The sequence below is a fragment of the Pelophylax lessonae genome, assembly GCF_965119305.1.
Source record: "Pelophylax lessonae genome assembly, chromosome: 2".
In the NCBI taxonomy this organism is placed as follows: Eukaryota; Metazoa; Chordata; class Amphibia; order Anura; family Ranidae; genus Pelophylax; species Pelophylax lessonae.
In genome coordinates, this window is record NC_138769.1 from 562,103,708 (window position 1) to 562,126,071 (window position 22,364).

The 22,364-nt window shown below is 45.2% G+C and overlaps 1 protein-coding gene across 1 annotated transcript in view; it reads left to right on the plus strand.

Moving 5' to 3' along the window:
- Positions 1–11,562: 11,562 nt before the first annotated feature.
- ESYT1 (extended synaptotagmin 1) overlaps positions 11,563–22,364 on the plus strand; it is a 169,797-nt gene continuing 158,995 nt past the window's right edge. The window contains exons 1-2 of the mRNA XM_082246504.1: positions 11,563–11,684; positions 13,828–14,173. Coding sequence (XP_082102630.1) covers positions 13,889–14,173 — 285 coding nt within the window. The 5' untranslated portion in view covers positions 11,563–11,684; positions 13,828–13,888. The remainder of the gene's footprint in view (positions 11,685–13,827; positions 14,174–22,364) is intronic.

The following is a 22,364-nucleotide window of genomic DNA, read 5'->3' on the forward strand; positions in this document are numbered from 1 at the left end:
CTGCATTGGGGACATGTATACTGGCTGCACTGGAGGCACGCACGCATAGCTCTGCATTGTGGAACATGTATACTGACTGCACTGGAGGCACGCATCGCATGCATAGCTCTGCATTGGGGACATGTTTACTGGCTGCACTGGAGGCCCACATGCATAGCTCTGCATTGGGGACATGTATACTGGCTGCACTGGAAGCACGCATGCATAGCTCTGCATTGGGGACATGTATACTGGCTGCACTGGAGGCACGCATGCATAGCTCTGCATTGGGGACATGTATACTGGCTGCACTGGAGACACGCATGCATAGCTCTGCATTGGGGAACATGTATACTGACTGCACTGGAGGCACACATGCATAGCTCTGCATTGGGGACATGTATACTGGCTGCACTGGAGGCACGCATGCATAGCTCTGCATTGGGGACATGTATACTGGCTGCACTGGAGGCACGCATCGCATGCATAGCTCTGCATTGGGGACATGTTTACTGGCTGCACTGGAGGCACGCATGCATAGCTCTGCATTGGGGACATGTTTACTGGCTGCACTGGAGGCAAGCATGCATAGCTCTGCATTGGGGACATGTTTACTGGCTGCACTGGAGGCACGCACGCATAGCTCTGCATTGGGGACATGTTTATTGGCTGCACTGGAGGCACGCATGCATAGCTCTGCATTGGGGACATGTATACTGGTGGTCACTGCATTGGAGGCACGCACGCATAGCTCTGCATTGGGGACATGTATACTGGTCACTGCATTGGGGACATGTATGCTGGTCACTACATTGAAAGGGGGCATTTATACTGGTGGTCACTATATTGAAGGGGGCATGTACTGTGGGGTTTGTGCTAGGGGCCTGTACTGTGGGGTTTATGCTAGAGGGCATGTACTGTGGGGTTTGTGCTTGAGTTGTTTGTGCGGGTTTGTGCTGGAGGGGTCTGTACTGTGGGGTTAGTGCCACTCTCAGTCCATGTATCCCATAATAGGGTGTCTCTCACAGTATATCCCATAATAGGGCCCCTGTTCCCTATTATGGGATATACTAGTACTGAGAGACCCCTTAATATGTGATATATTGGGAGAATTGGTTCACGCAAGCAAAATACAGGGGACAAAATGGGTGGAGTCTATAAGGGGTGTGGCTTCTGAGAAATGGGAGGGGTCAAAATGGAAGGGCGGGGTCTTGCGCCCCCATCTTAAAACTTCACCAGCCGCCACTGATAATAGGAGCTTCATATAAACTCTGTTGCAACAAACAGGTTCACTTACTAATATACAGCAAGATGACTGTTATACATGCACACTATATCACAGACCAAACTATCTGGTATAGTGCATGTGGGATAACAAAAGAGAACAGACACACTTCTGTTGCCATATATATATATATATATATATATACACACACACAGAAGCTATTATTATACAGGATTCATATAGAGCAAACAGTTTGCACAGCACTTAACAAAAGGAAGGCATTACAGTTGCAATACAATTTGGTACAAAAGAAATCAGAGGGCCCTGCACGTTAGAGCTTACAATATAAAAGGGAGGGTCAATTGATACAAAAGGTAATAGCTATGGGGATGAGCTGATGGAGAAAGTGAAACAGTGTATTAGTTGGAGGCCGGAGAGGCTTCTTTAAAGAGAAGGGTTTTCAGCGATCGTCTAAAGATGGATATATTAGGGGACGGTTGGGGCGTGGCCAAGCGCGGTATGTGAGAGGATCCATCTCACGGAGCTCCCGCACCTGATCCTGTGAAACGATCCTTTCCCCGGCCGGACATCGATCCGTGACCACTCGATCCTTGCTCCGGAGACTCCCCTGACCCACCCTATACATTCTATGCTCCGATCGGGAGCCTCCATGACCCGCGGCAGGAAGACTGGGGGAAGATGGGAAGACGGCGCGGCCTTCTAAGATGGCGCCGGCCAGGCATCCACACAGCGCACCACCCGCGGCCCGGATAAACCAAAGGACCCTGGGCCTAAACACAAGACCCATCGTCCTCAGGGTAAGGACAACGCAGGGGATATCCTCCTTTATGCCAAAAAGCTTTCTGAGCTCCATAATCCTGAGGACTCTGACGCTGCCACCTCGGCTGACATGTGTCCCCAGGCTGGGATAATACAGGCCCTGGATGCTGACTGCCCTGATATGTTACATGACACTGATCCTGAAACAGAGGGGGGCATGTTAGAGGACGATCAACCCACTCTCAAATACTGTAGGCTGTCCATAAATGCACAGCCTCCGTTAATTCTGTTAAGGACAGGCTGGGGGGGCTCACAGAGGAGGTGGCCCTCCTGCACCAGGACTTGCAAAAGATACGTGAGAGAACCACGGCCGCAGAGAGTCGCATTAGCGATTTGGAGAATCAGCTACCTGCTCTGCTTACTGAATCAAGGGGACAGTTGGACAGATTGGGGTAGAGAGTACCAAAGGATGGGAGAAGCTCTGGAGAAATCCTGGAGGTGAGCATAGGAGGAGGCGACAAGGGAGCAAGAGAGCAGGAGGTCTTGGGAGGAGCAAAGAGAGCAGTTTGGTTGATATTTTGAGATCAGGTTAGTGATGTAGTTGGGGGCAGAGTTGTGGATGGCATTGTAAACTATTGTTAGTACTTTGAATTTTATTTGTTGGGTGAGTGAAAGCCAGTGGAGGGATTGGCAGAGAGGGGTGGAGGACTCTGAACGGTTGGTAAGGTGGATGAGTCTTGCAGCAGCATTCATTATGGACTGAAGGAGGGATAATCTATGTAAAGGTAATTCAATGAGGAGGGAGTTGCAGTAGTCGAGGCGAGAGATAACCAGGGAGTGAATTAGAAGCTTGGTGGTGTCGTTGGTTAAAAAGGGGCGTATTCTAGAGATGTTGCGGAGGTTAAGACGGCATGATTTGGACAGGGATTGGATGTGAGCCTGAAAGGACAGTGCAGAGTCCAGGGTTATGGCATATGTGGCATATAACTGATAGTTGTTCCATTGATCTTGACAGAGAATTCAGGGGAAAGGGCACGTAGCGGAGGAAATATTATGAGCTTGGTTTTAGATAGATTCAGTTTGAGGAAGTGGTGTGACATCCAGGCTGATATGTCTGTTAGTAAATGAGTGATGCGGGAGGAGACTGATGGGGTGAGCTGAGAGGTAGAGAGAAAGATTTGGATGTCTTTAGCATAGAAATGGTAGTGGAAGCAATGGTAGGCTATTAGCTGACCCAGGGAGGAGGTGTAGATTGAGGATAGTAGGGGTCCAAGGACAGAACCTTGGGGGACCCCAACAGTATGAGGAGTTGCAGAGGAGTAAGTGGAATTGTAAGTGACACTGAAGGTGCGGTGAGATGGGTAAGATTCAAACCAACAGAGAGTGCAGTCACAGTGACCAAGCAAATTACGTTTTTGGAGGAGGAAGGGGTGGTCAACTGTATCAAAGGCAGCAGAGAGGTCCAAGAGTAAGAGTACGGAGTAGTGACCATTGGTTTTAGCTGTTAGTAAGTAATATGTGAGTTTTAGGAGAGAAGTTTCTGTGGAGTGCTGCCGGCAAAATCCAGACTGAAGAGGATCAAGAAGGTTATGGGATAGTAGCCCGGATCCCCCTACATTTTAAACATATCATTACTTAAATAAATAAGACACCACACCATCTGTTTATGGATAAAAATAAATAGGCCCCGGCCGTTTATTATTTGTATTAATAATAAATATAAAATTCAAACAATCCATAATATATAAATACTGAAACAAAAACAAACCCGATCACCACGATCCAGGCTGTAAATAAAGAAATATATTTTAAAATATTATCCACCATTATAACCACATTAAAATTGTTGTCCCCCTTTGTAAAAAAAAAGGTGACCCACAAATAATAACTTTGGCCGCGACAGCCAAGGGGGGGGGGGGGGGGGGTTAGAAACGAAAATCTTCTTCTTTCTTGGATCCTCTCACATGCCAAATGAGCATATCCTCTCTCAAGTCTTGAGAAAGCCTTATATGTGCAGATGGAGACTTCAGCCCAGCGATTGCTGCATATAACTTCCTAGAAAATAATTCGAGAGGCAAAGGCCAAAAGACCCAAAAGTGACTGCATCTCCTTGAGGCAAATCTTACGCTTGCGGATCGCTAGCAATAATACTCTTGTAAGTTTAGAGATCTTTTCCTCTGGCAGTCTAAACTCCATATTGGCAGAGTCTATAGTTATTCCCAAAAAATCTATGCAGGTAGAGGGGAATGCCGTCTTTTCATATGCTAGGGGAACCCCAAAAAGCTCGCACACTGCATAAAAAAGGTGTAACAAGCGCGAGCAGTTGGGTGAACCAGCCGAACCCATGAAAAGGAAGTCATCCAAATAATGTATCAGGTTAGTGGACCCAGACTGTTGCGACACTACCCACTCTAAAAAAGAAGAGAAACACTCAAAATAAAAACATGACAGGGAGCACCCCATGGGGAGACATCTGTCAAAATAATAATTATTATTAAAATAAAAACCCAAGGAATTAAAACACTGGGGATGAACAGGCAGCAGCCTGAAAGCGGACTTGATATCCGCTTTAGCTAATAGGGCCCCTCTACCTAATATTCTAAGCTTAGCTAAAGCGTCCTCAAAAGTGGCATATTGCACCGATGCCCAATCCTCAGAAATTTCATCATTGAGCGAACTTCCCTGAGGGTAGGACAAGTGGTGTATGAGCCTGTAAGAGTTAGGCTCTTTTTTTTTTAACTATTCCAAGGGGGGAAAGCCTAAAATTAGGAAAGGGAGGATGAACAAAAGGGCCAGCAAATCTACCTAAACTAATTTCTTTATTAATTTTGTCTAAAACTACTTTTTCTAAGCTATCTACTGATTTTAAATTCTTTACAAAACTACAACCACTATCTCTGATAGTGTCTGGGTACCGTCTGAGCCACGGGAGCATTTCTCTGAGGCTCTGAGGCTCACCGGGGATAAAGCCTTTTGAAACCACCCCTCCTGACTGATTGGCAGACTGCATGTGTTTGAAACACTTACTGATGGGGTGTGAGCCTGAACAAAAGGCACATTCATGTTTGTAATGACAAGATCCTGGCCACTTACATTGGAATTCATTGAAATTGAAACAAATCCCTTTTCTAAAGCTAGTGACCGTCTGTTGAGCCTGTTGACTGTTGACAGAAGGGGGGGATATAATGGTTTGCCAAAACAAAAAGTGCAGTTGCCTCTATCCCTATGTGTGAATATATGGACAGGAAAGAGAAAATGGGACTTTGATTGAGGTGCAACTGGACATGTAAAATATACGGATTTTATTAAATAAATAAATATAATGCAAGAACACTGTAACATCAAAAAAAAGAAATCCCCTATTGGTGGGACTTTAAAGGCACTCTTGAATACACAAATTTTGAAAAATATAATATTTTATTAGAAAAAACAATATGACAATAATTTATAAAAGGCAAGTAAAGTAATATACATCACATGTGCAATTAGAAATAACCACACCAATTCAGGGAGGAGACTCAGATCCCGACTAGTTTCGGAGTTATACAATTACTCCTTCTTCAGGGGGGAGAGTAACCCTGGATGGTGGTATTCTATGCAGTGATGAATGGCACTATGTACCTGCCAAGATGTATTAAAATCAGGTGCTGTATATGCTCTGCTGAACTTATACTGTGGCCGTATTCAAGGTATGGTTGTGGTGCTGAGACCCCATACAAATGTATTAGAGAGAAGAGGAGTATGCCATTCCTTGGTGGATGGTATTTGAAGGATACCAAGTCAGATCAACTGGATCCCAAATTAAGGCTGAACAGCTTGTCAAGATGGTAAGAGGTCTGGGTCGTACCAGACACACCGCCCTCGATGTTAACAGCCAGCGAACATTTTACATATGCGTATACAGAGATAAGGGACACAGTCGATACAATAGTACACAATACACACAAAATCAATACAGTATTTCTAGGACCAAAAATGGATCACTCAAGAATAAAATGGATACACTTAGACATGAATTCACTGTGTGCTGCCAATCTTAAAATATATCATAATTTGATAAAACATCGAATTTGAGTAATTTGTAGGCTCGACGCGTTTCATGGACCTCCGTCCATTCATCAGGAGCTTGAATATATGTCTATGGAAATGAAAATATGAATTGTATTATTATGCTAATATAAAGGATGAGCTCAAAATGGAGAGTGTGTTAAAACAGACAACTACCTTAGGCAGTGTCAAAAATCCTCGAGCAATCCAGTCTGACAAAGAGAGATCGAAGCAGATCCGGAGGAAGCCTGACCCGGGGCTGAGGTGTGCAGTGCATCCAGCAAAGGGGCAATAGGGAGGGGAGGACCCCAGGCATAATATAGGCAGATTATAGCATTCCAAGGGTATCACTCCAAGGCAAGATGGTAAGGGCACCATGGGAGCAAAAGCAGTCTGAAAATATATATATGAGTAAATGAGTACAATGTATTAAACAAATGTACTGAGAGAATCCATCTCATAAAAAAACAACAATGCATATATTTAAATACATGAGCCCAAAGAGTGCCAGTATATATATATGAATGGTTGAGTCCAGTAAAATAAACAGATATACTGGAAAAATCAATCTTCAAAAAATATGTGTAAATTTAGATAGATACCACCGAAAAGTGCCAATACACAACACCAAAGGTAGAAAGGTACCAAAGAGATACCAAATGTAATAAATCTGGGACTGATTCATGAAACCCAGAAACAAAATCCAAGGAGAAAAAGGGGGAGGAAATGTTGACTGTTAGGATTTGTTCTAGCGAGAAAGGATTTTTGAGGAAGAAACAAGTCTAACCAGAGGCTGACGTCCTTAACCCCCCATTTTAGATTAGGCTGTACTGCCAACTTTTGGCGAAAAGCCACATCATAATTGTACCATGCGGTACCACCAAAATTTTTATACGCTTCAAGTATAATATCCATATGTTGGAATAAACCCAAGCTCTTGGACGGAAACTTCTCACATAAAACAGCAGAATAAATAAGAAAAGCTTGCATCCAATTGTTAAAGGATCTGGAAACAGGCCTTTTCCTTTCTTCCTCATCTTTCCTGTCAGGCTTAGAGACAAATTCTTTGACAGAAGGCAATAATGAAAGGATATCAATAAAAGACCCCTGCCATATTTTTTCTTTTATAGATACTGAAAGGTGGAAACCAAGTGGCGATACTTCACAAATAAGTGTCACCTTTAGTGACGTTTCTGGCAGGTTTTGCTCCTGAGCTAATCTAAATGAATCCGCCGCAGCAGCTCTAAAATCTGCGGGGTTGACATTTCCTAAACCTCCACTAGGTGTCACCCAAACTTCACTGGCCATATTAGTCCTTACAACATTTACAGAATCACACAGGGATTTAAAATCAGACAGAAATTTACCAAAAAGCTGCATAAAATTATTGTTGTCAGTCATGTTGCTACACTCACCATGGCTGACAGCAGAGCGCACAGTTCCTTCGGTCTCCCTCTCCGTCCGGACAGCACCTGTAGAAAAACAAGCAAGAGAGACTTGCAATAGCAGGACCGTTTTCCTCACCTGTCACCCGGGCGGGCTGACTTGCTGGTGGCTGGTGTCCTTCATCTTCAGCTGCCTGCGGAACGGCCAGCCTTCCTGAGGATGATCCCGCTTCGGGTCCGCTTCGGCGTCTTCTCCCCGGGGACTGCGGAGCCCGTCTGGATCCATGATGCCTGTTTGGGAAGATAGAAGGAGAAAACCGACGGCGGGGAGCCCACCTCCGTTTTTCCGGAACTTCGTCACGACCGGATGTGACACGACCACCGCGGCTGCCCGGTACGGGAACCGCCCGCTCCTCCTCGTCCGGTTCCTGTGGCGCTGTCATTCCTCCTCCGGATTCCGAGCCGACCGCCATGCTTCTTCCGAGGGCTGCCGCATCATTGGTGAGGGTTGAGGCCGTTCCGGCTCCATCTGACGCACCGTCCGCTGCTCCGCCAGGAAGGTCCAGGCATCGGCGAATCCGCTCTTTGCCCCCCCCCTCCTCGCCAGCTCTTTCAATCAAACGCCGCAGGAGACTCATCTTTCAATAGCTGGCTGGCAAGCAGGTAAGAGATGAAAATCTTCTTGTGGAAAACGGCGGAAAAATCTTCTGGAGAAAAGAAACGAAAATCTTCTTCTTTCTTCTTGAGGTGGTCTGAGGGTTTAGGCGGCAGTGGAGCCCCTTAAATAGCCCTAGAGTGGCAGTTTATGCGATAATTTTGAGCGGGAAGCCGGGGGGAGAGCCCAAATCTCCCCAGATACAAGGGGGGTGTGGGCGGGAAGCGCAATGAGAATAGAAAATCTCCCCAGATACCCGAATTTGAGCGGGAAAAGAGGGGCAGCCTCAGGTCTCCAGGTCAAAAGTTCAAAACCTTGTTACCTCAGAGGCCTTTATACCTAACTATCTGTTAACTAAGCCTAGAAAAACCTCACCTGCCCTGACACTATCCCATGAGGAAAATGGGCATATCCATGCCTTTTTCCTTTCATTCTCAAGGAGTTGCTTGCTCAGTCGGTTGTAGATTAGGAGGCAAAAGGGAGTAAGGAGATGGGTTTTAGGTTATTTAGATTGGTGGGGTCTAGTGAGGCTTTCTTTGATATGGGAGTTACTAGTGCATGTTTTAGAGGGTTGGGGAAGATGCCAGTGGAGAGGGAGAGGTTGAAGATATGAGTTAAAGAGTGTATGATAGAGCCAGAGGGTGACCGTAATATTGAAGGAACAGGGTCCAGGGGGGCGTTAGAAAAAAGTTTAGTGACTTCCTCTATAGTAGTTGGGTTAAAGCGGAGTTCCGACCTCGGGGGTGAAATTTAGATAAAAATACCCCCGGGACAGTCAGGGCTAGTACATTCCACAATGGACAGCCTCTGAACTGTCCCGGGTCGCACTTACCTTTTAGAAGAAATACTTACCTTGAAAATTTCTTCTCCAGCGCTGCCATCTCAGGTGTGGGCAGCTGAAGCCAGCACGTCCTCTTCTGCGTCTTCTGCCCTGCACCGGCCCCGCTCGTCACTTCTGGTGCAGGCACGGCATCCCTGCACAGCTTCTGGGCATGCCCAGAAGCTGTTTAGCAGGCAATGTATCGGTACAAAATGTATCAATCTTATTTTTTAAGTGATTGGCAATCTCTTGGGCAATGAGTTATTGGGTGGAGGTAATAAAGGACGAAGTAGAGCGTTGAAGGTGGAAAAGAGTTGACAGGGACTGTGTGAGAGGGTGTTAGGCTCTATTCACACCTGGGCATTTTTGAGTGTTTTTCAGCTCCAAAAACGCTAAAAAAAAACGTTCCAAAACGCCCAACAAGTAAAACCCCATTCATTTAAATGGCCCCTGTTCACATCTGAGCGTTTTGCAAAATGCATGTAGCTGAAAAAAGTACATGAGCTTCTTTTTGGGCTGATTACCAGCGTTTTTGATAGATGTCAATGTCTGCCTCCAAAAACGCCTGAATTCGCGGTAAAAATCGCGTTAAAATCGCGGTAAAAAAAACTCGCAAAAACGCTACGCTCAAGTGGGAATGCAGCCTTAATCAGAGTGATAAAATAGGTTTGTTTGGCAGTGTGGAGGCAAGAATTGTATTTTTGGAGGACAGATATATATTTATACAGGGCTTTTTTTCAGCGGGAACGCGGGGGAACGCAGTTCCGGTACCTCCAGAACTGACTGTATGTAATAGTAAAGGGTGCTGGGGTGTGCTTCAGGGTCTATTGATGCTTGCTGTGAGGGAATCTACTCTAACTGGAGAGGATGTATTTTAGCAAGGGGGTCTATTGTTGCTGGTGGGGGATCTATTGTTGCTGGGGATGAGTCCTATGATGCTGGGATTCAGTTTTTGCTGGGGGAGATCTACTGTTGAGGGAGGGATCTATTGATGCTAGCTGTAGGGAGATCTGTTGTTGCTGCCGGAGTCTGTTGTTCCTAGGGGGGGGGGGTTTGTGGTCCATTGTTAGGAGGATCTATTGCAAATTACTTAGCACCACAAAATTATATTTGGTTCTCTATTGTCTAAAAGGGCAGTATTGGGAGGTGGGTAGGGGACGGAATCAAGGAATGGTGGTAGGGGGTGGAATCAAGGAATGGTGCTTGGAGGTGGGTATGGGTGGAACCAAGGAATGGTGCTCGGAGGTGGGTAGGGCCAGAGAAAAGGAGTACCTCGAAAAGAGGGGAGTTCCTGCACCTATTGTCTGAGAAAAAAAGCCCTGTATTTATATGAAGCTATGGACAAAAATAGTAAACAATTAAATATAAGAAAAGGTGCCCAATAATCCCCTCTTCTGGGCTGGATCAGTAACAGCTCTTCCATGGCAGGACATATGGTACAAGAGCCTCTCTCCCTTCTTCCTGCTTCTGGAGTTTCCAATCCAGCAACCCAAAGATAGGAAGTGCTATACAGTACATAGTTAACTCTGAGTTATTAGAAAATCAGTTACTTACAAAAACAGACAGTAGAGGGCAGCAGATCTCTACAGTTGCTTATAATAAAGGGGTTGACAGAATGAGTCCCTGAATGCATTGATGGGGGTGATTGAATGAGGAAATACCAGCAATGCAAGGGTTAACAGTAGGGGGTTGCCAATAATCAATAGATTGAGGTTGCTGGGCTAGCAATGAGGAGTAGTAATGAAGGAGTTAATAGACTGTATGCCCCGGTTCACATTTGTGCGATTGCAGAGATCGCATGTAATTCGGAGCGCACTGCTCCTAAATTACATGCGATCTCACGTGCGGTGCAAATTTCAGCCATACACTTTGTATGGCTGAATTTGCACCGCATCCTCACTAAACTCGCACATGAGGCTTTTTTTTATCCGAAGCAGAATCGGATCGCATGGTGATTCACACTTGTGCGATCTGATTCTGTGCGAACTTGCAGATCGCACTGCGATATGCGATCACAACTGGGGGTGTTGTTAACTTTTAATTGACACCCCCTGCATTTTGCATATGGCAGTGTGAACTGCCAGATGTGCGGATGCGATGCGGGAACACGCTGTATATTCGCAGCATTCCCGCATTGCAGAAGTGTGAACCGGCACTATGAGAGCAATAATAGAAGAGATTTCTAGTCATTTCAGGCCCCTATCACACTTGTGCGACCTGAAAATCGCAAGGCTTTGCCGGTACTTTGATGTGTCTGGAAGCAATGCCTGTGTAGAGGTCTATGGATCTCAAGTCGCATCAAAGTCAGACCAAAGTAGTGCAGGGACTACCTTGAAGTCACACAGATATGCACAATACTCATTGGAAATCACGGGGTGCGACTTGTCATGCGACTTTGCAGTCCCAAGTCGCTGCACAAGTGACACAAGAGTGAAAAGGAGCCAAAGGGCTAGTAGAGGCGATTGTTAGTAAACAAGGAGTTAAGAGAAGGGCTGCTTGTAATGAAACGATAAACGGGACGTGGCTCGAAATAACGACAGTAACTTGAATGAAGGGGCGGCAACAAGGAAGGGGTTAATAGACAGGGGCGTGGCAGTGCTGTGGGCAGTCCGCCGGACCTCGGTTATATGACTCTGGAGGAGGAGACTTGGGAGTGTGCGGAGGAGGGTGCGCATGCTCAATATGGAAAAGGGCGGGATTCGTGGTGAGGGGGCGTGTACTCCCCTCGGGGGATGCCAGGGATACCATTTCTTCATTGAACATCTGGCAGTCGTGGCTAGCGGGGTCCTACCGGTAAGAGGGGAGAAGGGACGGCTGTTTTGGGAGGGGGCGCGGGCTCCCCCTATCGCTCACCATGGAGCAGACACACCTTCCTGGTGTAGGAGCGCTGGTGGCACTGTGAGGAGGGGACAGTTATTTGGGATGCTGCCTGGGCACCTGGGGATCCGCCCTGCGGCACCTGGGCGCCTAGTACTGTGTATACCATAATGCCACCCATGCCTGTGAGCGGAGGGGGCACTAGAAGTAATAGGAGGAGTGCTGAGCTCCGTACTGGTTGTGTGACCCTCAATGAATAGAGCCCTGTACAAAGGGATGGGGGTGTCTGGGCACAGCACCATTCTGTTCCTGGATGGTTGGAAAGTCATTATTATTATTATACAGGATTTATATACAGCACTTTACAATATAAAAGGAGACAGCACAGCCATAATCCAATGCAGGAGCCAGGAGGTTAGAAGGACCCTGATCCTAAGAGCTTACAATCTCAGGGTTGGTTTGCACCCAGTGTGGTCTTGCAGTGGGCGCAGTCATACTGCAGGACGAGGCAAATTGCCATGTCATTATTGTGCCCGGTGCCGGCAGCATGCACTGAAAAGCGTACTGGTGTACTTTTTTTTGCAACGCAGCACAGCGCAATACGTGGCCTCACACCATGTGGCAGCCAATAGAAATGAATAAATTGTCACTATGTGACATTTCAATAAAGTTCAATAAAACAATATGAACAGTGTGTTGCGCCAACACAGCGCGTCAGCACTGCAGTTATCCAGCCGGAATGCAGCGCACATCAGCGTTGTACCGCAGCAGCTGGTGTGAATGGAGCCCAAAGGGTAATATGAGCGTCTCTCTCGCGTCTCTGTACTTATTACATGGGAATGTATAGCCTGTACTAGATATTGCCAGGTCAGGGTTCTGGGATGGCACAGCTGCAGTGTATGCTTGTGTATTGGCACTGGGATGTCATAGCTCATGTGTATGGGGGTGTGTTGGTACTGGGATGGCACATCTGCTTGGTGTGGTGTTCCTTTAGTACTTGGATGGTGCAACTGGTGTTTATATTAGTGTATTGGTACTGGGATGGTTCAACTGGTGTGTGTGTGTGTGTGTGTGTAGTGGTGTATTGGTACTATGATGGTACAGCTGCTGTATAGGGTGGTGTAATGGTACTGGCATTGTACAACTGGTGTGTCTTGGTACTGGGATAGTACAACTGCTGTGTATAGTGGTGCATTAGTACTGAGATGTCACAGCTGCTGTATATGCTGGTGTATTGGTACTGGCATGGTACATCTGGTGTGTATTGGTACTGGAATGGTACAGCTGATATGTATAGTGGTGTATTGGTACTGGGATGGTACAGCTGTTGTCTAGGGTGGTGTATTGATACTTGGATGGTACAAATGATGTGTGTATAGTGGTGCATTGGTACTGACATGGTACAGCTGCTGTATATGGTGGTGTATTGGTACTGGGATGGTACAACTTGTGTGTATATTAGGGTATTTGTACTGGGATCGTACAACTTGTGTGTGTGTGTTTATATAGTGGTGTATTGGTACTGGCGTGGTACTACTGCTGTATATGGTGGTGTATTGGTACTGGGATGGTACAACTTGTGTGTATATTAGGGTATTTTGTACTGGGATCGTACAACTTGTGTGTGTGTGTGTGTGTGTGTGTGTGTTTATATAGTGGTGTATTGGTACTGGCGTGGTACTACTGCTGTATAGGGTGGTGTATTGGTACTGGGATGGTACAACTGGTGTGTATATTGGTGTATTTGTACTGGGATCGTACAACTGGTGTGTGTGTGTGTTTATAGTGGTGTATTGGTACTGGCGTGGTACTACTGCTGTATAGGGTGGTGTATTGGTACTGGGATGGTACAACTGGTGTGTATATTAGTGTATTTGTACTGGGATCGTACAACTGGTGTGTGTGTGTGTGTGTGTGTGTGTGTATATAGTGGTGTATTGGTACTGGCGTGGTACTACTGCTGTATAGGGTGGTGTATTGGTACCGGGATGGTACAACTGGTGTGTATTGGTAGTGGGATGGTACAGCTGATGATGATGTGTATAGTGGTGTATTGGCACTGGAATGGCGCATTTCCTGTACAGCACCTCCTCATTTCCTTTTCTTTTTCCTTTCCCAGGTGTTGATGCTAAATGACTTTCCACCTATTGACATCTGTTTGAAGAAGAAGATTGCTGATCATGGCAGACGCTGAGCCTTCACCCCCTTCTATGTCCGGGCCAGAACTGGTGTCTGGTCTATGGGCGCTGGGTCGGACCCTTCTCTTCTTGCTGCCTGTCTACTTATGTGGCTATCTGGGTCTCAGTATAGTGTTTCTTATAGTGGGGCTCGCTATCTATATGGGCTGGAAGGGCAAGAGGCAAGGCAAGTGGAATCGACTCCACTCAGCGCTCGATACGCTGCAAAATGAAGAAGCAGTCACTGCCACTACTATCTTTATGACCAAGAAAGAGCTACCTTCCTGGGTAAGTGACTTCACATCACTATTCTTCAGTAAGGCTACTGCTGAAATTATTTCTTCTGAGGCTGACCATACACTGTACAATCAGACTATGCAATTTTCACCATCCACTAAGAGTATGGCTGATTTGATATTAATCAGATTTAATCAAACTGAGTTGATAGGCAAGGACAGGGAATGATCGATTGTGTTGCATTGATCGACAGCACTGAGATGTTTGTTTGTGAATTCCATTGTATTTCAGTCGATAAGATTGCATGGGGAAAACCGAGATACAATCGATATTTTATGACCGTATCAAAATCCACTTCCCTGTGTGTGTCATATGGATCAATGGGTTGTCGACTATAGATACATTTTTCCTATCGGGGGAAGCTGATTGGAAAAGAAATTGATCATTTGTCAAAGCTTGTATGGCCACCTTAAGGATGATGTCAAATGGGCATCTTGATTTTATTCTATACCAGGGGATGCTATCCAAGGCTGAAAACCGGTGTTCTTGGCTGGGATGTGCAGTCCCTCAATACTTTGAATGTAGATAGATATAAGCCTGCAACTCAGTGAACTCAAATGTTGAAAATCATTATTGGCTACATAAGTTCATCCAGTAAAACAGTGTTAACGTGTTTCGGCTGCTGGAGCCTTACTCTTAGCATAATCATGCTATGAGTAAGGCAAAAGAGGGCAAAACGCGTTAGCATGGTTTTGTTGGTTTCCGGCTATTGTCAACCTATGTCCTGAAAACTTGGATGTTAGTTGAAATAAAAAAAGAAAAAAATATCAGGGACAGTACGCAATTGTTTTTTTTTTTTTTTTTGCAAGTGCACTAATATGGCTACAATCACCTTAAACACTTAAAAAAAAAAACATTTACTCGTACTTTAATCACTATTTGGCTGTCCACATAAAACATTGGCATTAGCAATTATAAAATGTTTATTCCTAAATTGTGGTATAATCCTCCATGGTGGAGGTAAATCCCACTGGTAAATCATTATAGGGCCCCTCAGCTCTGTAGCAGCAATCTTTGTCCTTTTACATATATCGTTTCTTTTTTGTTTTTGAGCTTCATGAAAGACCATTCAAATTTCATCATTGATATGTGTTAATAAGCTTGAAAAGAGAGGAGGTGCTGGATTCAAGTTACATTGGTCAGAATGTAAAGGGGCACAGTGACTCTGGTGAGGCAGCTCCCAACAAAAACAGGGTGTCCTTCAAACAAAGTTGAGTGCCAGTCTCAAACAAACTGTCCAAGGGTCTAAAACCTTTAATAATAGTATTGCTTCACAAATTACAACACAAGAACATCTAACGCATTTTGGGGGGCTCAGAGATCTTCCCCTTCTTGAGGGCTTAAAGCGGTTGTATACCCGGTCATTGCTGAGGGGGCTGACCTGTTCCCTCTGGTTTTCTTTTGGGAAGCTGTGAGTGGCCAAAGCCTCGATGACGTCACTCCCACGCATGCGCATGGGAGCCCTTGGTTCTGGTAAGAAGCTCTGAAGTTCTGGCACGATATGTTGGACCTTCAGAGCGCATGTGCCTGTGATGTCAGCGGCTGCATGCAGAGTGAATATCTCCTAAACGGTGCAGGTTTAGGAGATATTCATTCTACCTAGATTGTAAGCTCTAACGAGCAGGGCCCTCTGATTCCTTTTGTTCCAAATTGTAGTGTAACTGTAATGTCTGCCCTCATTTTGTTAAGCGCTGCGCAAACTGTTGGCGCTATATAAATCCTGTATAATAATAATAATAATACCTACAGGTAAGCCTTATTATAGGCTTACCTGTAGGTAAAACTATTAAAGCGAGGAATACAACCGCTTTAAACATAATGGGTAATCATAAGGACTCATAAATAGTACAAATCACCACAAGTTACTTAATTGCTACACATGGTATCACCAGAATTAATGAATCAGCAAAGCTGGTTGAGCCATTGATCCTGGTATGTGATTTTTGCCTATTTTGAGTCCGTATTATTTACCATTATGTGTATGCCCTAAAAATGGGCAATCTCTAAAAACACTGAAAAACATTTATGCCATGCTAAATTTGCTAAAGTTTTAGTGATGGTAATGCTACTAAAACCTCTGCCATTTGGAAACAATTACTCAGGAAGAAACTACGGGTTATTCAAACGGATGCATTGCTCATACAGAAACTGCCTGCAGAAGTCTCTTCAGTGCCCAGGGATTTCAGGTGGTAGCCCCTATACTTTATCAGTACTGGTTTCCTTTAGGCCACCTTCCCACTGTTTGGTGTGTTTGTGGTGTTACTGTGCATTGCAGTAAGGCAGCCTATTCATTCTGAGTGAGCTGTCATTGTACTGTAAAGTACATTTTTTTGCACCTGCAACAATGCGATGTAAGATGCATGTTTCATGCATGAGCCCTGGTTGTGTATGAATGTTTAGGGCTGGTATAATAGAAGAACCCTTTTTTTCTTGGGAAATTATTGTATTTCTCAATCTCTGTGTCCATGTAAAAGTTCATACGCAAAAAAATGTGTGTGTGTGTGTGTGTATGTATATATATATGTATGTATGTATGTGTGTGTATATATATATATATATATATATATATATATATATATATATATATATATATATATATATATATATATATATATATATATATATATATATATATATATATATATATATATATATATATATATATATATTAGCCAAGGTACTAAACTGTCTCCATCTATACAGTTTGTCTAACTGTCAACTGATGGATGACTAAACACTTTGAGATTGGTTTGTATCCCCTTCCAGCCTTATGCAGATCAACTACTCTTGATTGTACATCTTCAGAGCGCTCCTTTTTGCAAGGCATGGTTCACATCAGCTGATGCTTCTTATGAACAGCAATCTTAATGTAGCAAGGTTTCCAGGCATGTGGCCTGATGTGGGTCTGCCATTTGTACCGGTACTCTCTCCAGCCCATGTGAGCTGTGACCTTGGGTGTGACAACTGAAGCAGCGACAACTCCGGCATCTTTGTTTGTGGTTTTTATTTGATTTAAGGGAATGGGTGGGATACTCCTTGAGTAGTCCTTGATACGCCAGCCAGCACCAGCCAACGCTTACCAATGCTGTAAATATCCCGTAGAAGTGCTGAATCCTTGACTATTAGTCCAGAAGATTCAGGACTGAGAACTGTAGAACTCCTGACACTGTTGTGCTGTAGAAGTCACTGAATACCGTCCCCCGCTTTCCCTAGCTTTAGGTAGTATGAAGTAGAACTCTGTATAGCTGTACTTGCAAGTAACTGACACACTCTGTACAATTCAGGGCCCAACCGCAGGTGCCCACTTTGCCTTGAACTCTTCAGGGTCCATTGACCATGTACCCCTCTGTAGCTCCTCAACCAAGGTACCCCATTTACAGTTAGCTGGCACTGGATCCCAGAACCTCTTCCGGAAGTGGTCCCCTCTAACTCTAGGCAGACCCCCAGGGGCAATCCTCAGTACTCACGACCTGTGTAGGCTTTCCTGGGACTGGACCCCTCTCTCTCTCCACAGGCTCTCTGCACACCGGATCCCCTCAGCTCAACTCCGCACGCTCTGGACACTCAGGCGACACCCCGAGACATCCACCTTCCTCAGACAGGAGGAGAGACAACCGCACTCTCCTTCCTGGGGCTCTGCTCCCCCCAAAGACAACGTTTCATGTGCCACCCCCAAGCTTATACCAACTCCCAGAATCCTTTGAGGCATAATCTGCCTCCTGGGGTAGTTACAAGCCTGGATGTGTCCCCGATTAGGCTTCCTTCACTGCCCAATGAGAAGCCTCTCACAGGGCCAGGGAGGAGACTCATCTCACAGCAGACACACAAAAGAAAACATGGCTCTGCTGTTAGGCAGACAAAGCCCACTATATTTTACCTAGCACCTACCTGTAGGGTGCTACATTAACCTTTTTAGATGTCTCTTATCCATCAAAGTAGTTCTAAAACACACCTCCAAACTCATTTCATTAATTGAAATCCAGGTGTTTAAACTACTCACTCCAATTAGCTTTTGTTGAAGTAATTAGTCTATATGGGTTCACTTACTTTGTCCTCCAGGACTTTGAGGCTGGGTTCACACTATATGCATTGCAGCTCGCAGCAGGGAGTCTGGTGCATCCCCGTTCACCTTTTGAAGTCCGAATGTTTTCTTGAATTTGGACCTGAAATGGAGCCAAAGACACACAGAACCCTTCTGCAGTGGGCTCTGCGGCCACCCTGGAGATGTGTGAACCAGATACATTGAGAAACCTGTATCCAATTCACACGTGTGAACCCAGCCTGAATGTTTAAAGCTGCATTTACACTTGTACGACTCCAAAGTTGCATGACTTTGGAGTGCAACTTTGGATGGGTGAGATTTGGATGCGATTTTGGCTTTGACCAATGATAATGGACAACTTTTGCACATAAAACAATCAAGTGTGACTTTCATGCAACTTTGAGGGTTAGCATTGAAGTCTGTGGCTCGCAAGTCGTATGAAAGTCAGACCAAAGTAGTGCATGAACTACTCTGAAGTCGCTGCAACTTTAAGTCGCATAGATATGAACAGTATTCATTGGAAAAACATGGGGTGAGACTTGTCATGCAACTTTGATGTCCAAAGTCACATGTCAAGTCGCACAAGTGTGAATGGAGCCTCATGAGTGTGTTTTAATAATGACACAAGAGATTAGAATTGGTTGTGTTAACAGCTTAAGCAAATTGTCTGGTTATTGTGACATAGATGAGGATCCGATCACATTTCATGGCAAATTACTGCAAAAAAAAAATAAACTGTTAATTTCAAGGGGTTCACAACCTTTTTTTTGCCCCTGTATGTATAATTTTTTTGTATGTACGTATCCATTTTCAGAATATGTACATGTAGGTTCTACATCTGCCAAGCATTGTTTCATTTTACACACATTGCAACAAATATGCACTTTGCAGAATGCTGGTGCTGAAATACTTTACATGTAATGTGTTTTTATGGTTTCTGTCACACAGTATACATCTGTCTGTATTTGTAATTTGCCTGTATGAAGTACAGTATGTCATAGAACAGGCCTTGACAAATTTGCTTTGACTCTAGGAGCTTGCTAAAAAAGTTAGGAGCCTGTTTTTTTTTTAACCTGTTGCCTACTGGTTACTCTTACCCCCCTTCCTGCCAGGCCAATTTTCAGCTTTCAGCGCTGTCGCACATTGAATAACAATTGCACAGTCATGCAACACTGTACCATTATGACATTTTTATAATTTTTGTTAGACAGATATAGCTTTCTTCTGGTGGTATTAAATCACCACTGGGTTTTTTTTTTTGTTTTTGTTTTTTTTGCTAAAAAAGACAGAAAATTTTGTGGGAAAAAAAAATAATAAATAAAAGCCTCTTCTTCATTTCTGTTATAAAATTTTGCAAAAAAATATATTTTTTCTTCACTAATGTACGGTGATGAGGCTGCGCTGATGGGGTACTGATGAGGCTGCACTGATGGGGTACTGAGAGGACACTGATAGGGCTGCAGTGATGGGGGACTGATTAGGCTGCACTGATGGGGCTCTTATGAGGCTGCAGTGATGTGGCTGCAATAATAAGGCAGCATTGAAGGGCACTGACATGTGGCCACACCAGCTCTCCAGGGGGTAGCGGGCTCTTAGGCTGCCCAGACCCAACTTGGAGCCGTAGGTGGGGAAATTAAGTTGAGAGCAGGGGAATCCCCTGCGAGGTGATGTCCAACTAGTGGCCATTGCTGAGTCCATTAAAGCCCCGTACACACGTACCGATTGTCGGCCGTAAATATTCGGCCGATTGTAGGCTTGTTAGTATGATGCTTCCGACAGCCGACAGCGCATTTTCGGCCGAACAGAATCTGTCGTGCAGGCATTAAAATTTTTGTTGGCCAACACCAGAATGGCCGATTGTTCGCCAGTCAGTACAGATTTCGGCCGACAGACAGCAGATTTGCAAGACTGAGCATGCTCAGAAAAGAAAAAAGACAAGGAAAGTTAACCATCACATGACATCACTTCTGCAGTCGGCTGTTGTTGGCTGACAAAATTCGTGTGCAGTCTTTTGCAGTTTTCAACAGACATGATAGCCCTGGACAAAAGACAGCCGATCGTTCGGCCAACAATCGGTACGTGTGTACGGGGCTTAAGACCTGCCGGTTCCTGCTCCAGGGAGTCTCCCCAGAAGACTCGGTCTAGACCCGCACTCAGCGGGAGGGAGGAGAGAGCCGCACAGGGGGGGGGGGGGTGCTTCATGCTAGGAGCGCCGCTCAGCCCCTATCAGCTCTGCTCCTTTTCTGACCTGCCCCTCCTACTACCTTACAGCCACGCATCTGCCTTAACCCGCCCTTTACAGTCCCACCCCTCTTCTTCATAATACCCGCAAGCGCTGCCCCTCGTCACCCTTGTCATCAGAAAGCGCACGTGTCACCCACCGGCTGCACGGCAATGTTATGCCCTCCCATGCTAGCCACTGGGGACAACAACAGCCCAGGCGTCAGGCCACATTTTCTAGTCGCCATGGTGACCCGATGCCTGAGATTTGTCGGGCCCTGTCAAAGAACATTCAGTGCTAGGACCCCAACTTCTGTTACAATATTTTTTATTGTGGTTCAACAAGAACAAAGAAAAGCACATAAATTGCCTGCGCAGGGACCAGGTATTGAATGGGTAATATTAGAACTAGAGAAAACTATAAACATGATAGCCAATATCAGGCAACGCTGAGCCATAGGGATGGCAACTGATGGCAGGCAGTCAAAGGGAACCATGACCCTAGGGCAAGGTCGCCGTTGTCTGGGGGAATGGGAGGCACCCAAAGGTGCTGCCCTCTCCGCGGGATGGCAAGCACCCAAAAGGCATGGGTAGAAGGAGACCGAAAGAGGAAGGAAGAGTGAAAGTGATCAGGGAAAGGAGAGAAATAAGAAAGAGAGGACTTCTTGTACAGAGAGAACTGCAAGTGGCAGTCACAGGCGGCCTGAACAAACCAGGAGAAGCTTGGGAAATGCATAGGAAATCCACAGTTCCCAAACCATAAGAAATTTAAAGAGTGAGTCTTTCAAAATACTGGACATGTGCTTCGTGAGCATCAGAGTGGTCATCCTTTTACCCTTCACCTTGGGGTAAATCCCAAGTGCCTTTTTACTCTTGGGGTCTTCCAGGCCTGGGCTATAGTCCATTTAGCTGAGATAAAGAGGCAGACAACTTTTGTAGGCATATAGGCCAGGTATAGGACAATGCAGAAGGGCCAATTTGGCATCCTTGCGTACCGTCACTTGAAATGGGGCTCAGAGTAGTCCGAACGCCCTAGACCAGAACCCTACAAAAAGTCCCACAGTTGACTACATTTTCGAAAGCATCTGTCACTACACCCTTGGTAGGTGTGGGCAACCCAATCGGGGACTAGGTTCCACCTCACGAGAACCTTATACGAAGCCTCGAGCGTATTTGTGTTTCAAAGAACATTTGGCGGTTATTGTAAAGGCCTTTTTCCAGTCCACCAGATCTATGAAAGTCTGGAGATCCCGCTCCCAGTGAGACAAGTAGAAGAGGGATGCTGATGACAGTCGGCCATTCAGGGAGGAATAAATAGCTAAAATGAGACTAGGGAACACCGTAGTGTGTTGGCACGCGTGCTTAAAATGAGTCTTGCAGAATGGGTAGGTGGATGTGATGTACGACGAAGAGCAGAGATCCAGTGCTTTAGTTAGAGAAAGTGAAAACTTTCCTTCGCTGGGCTTTATCTCTAAAAGGGCTTGGACCCCAACTTCTAACCCCACCAAAGATGTGATGCTTTCTCAAATGATGCATAGATTTCATGGAAGTGACAGTCCCTCTTAGCTGGAATCCCTTCAGATTCCTAAATCAGCCTTAGACAAGTGTGTGAAGGAAAATCTGTTAGTTCTAGCATTCAGATCTCCTAATTGTTGTTACTCCCATATTGGAAAAACAGAGTATTCGCTATTGGCAAAAGTATAAGTTTGGATTTAGGGTGATACCAATTATTGATGTTCCTAAGTCGATTGTAGTGCAAGTTTTTAAGGCACACTGGCCTCATCTTCAGGCAATAACTGCATACGGTACACAGTAATTTAAACAAATAAATGGCATTACCCTAAAACTAAACTTCTGCAATACGGGAGTAAGGGCTCCCTGTGCTGCTCTTTGAACAGCGGTCTGTTGTGGAATGCTTTT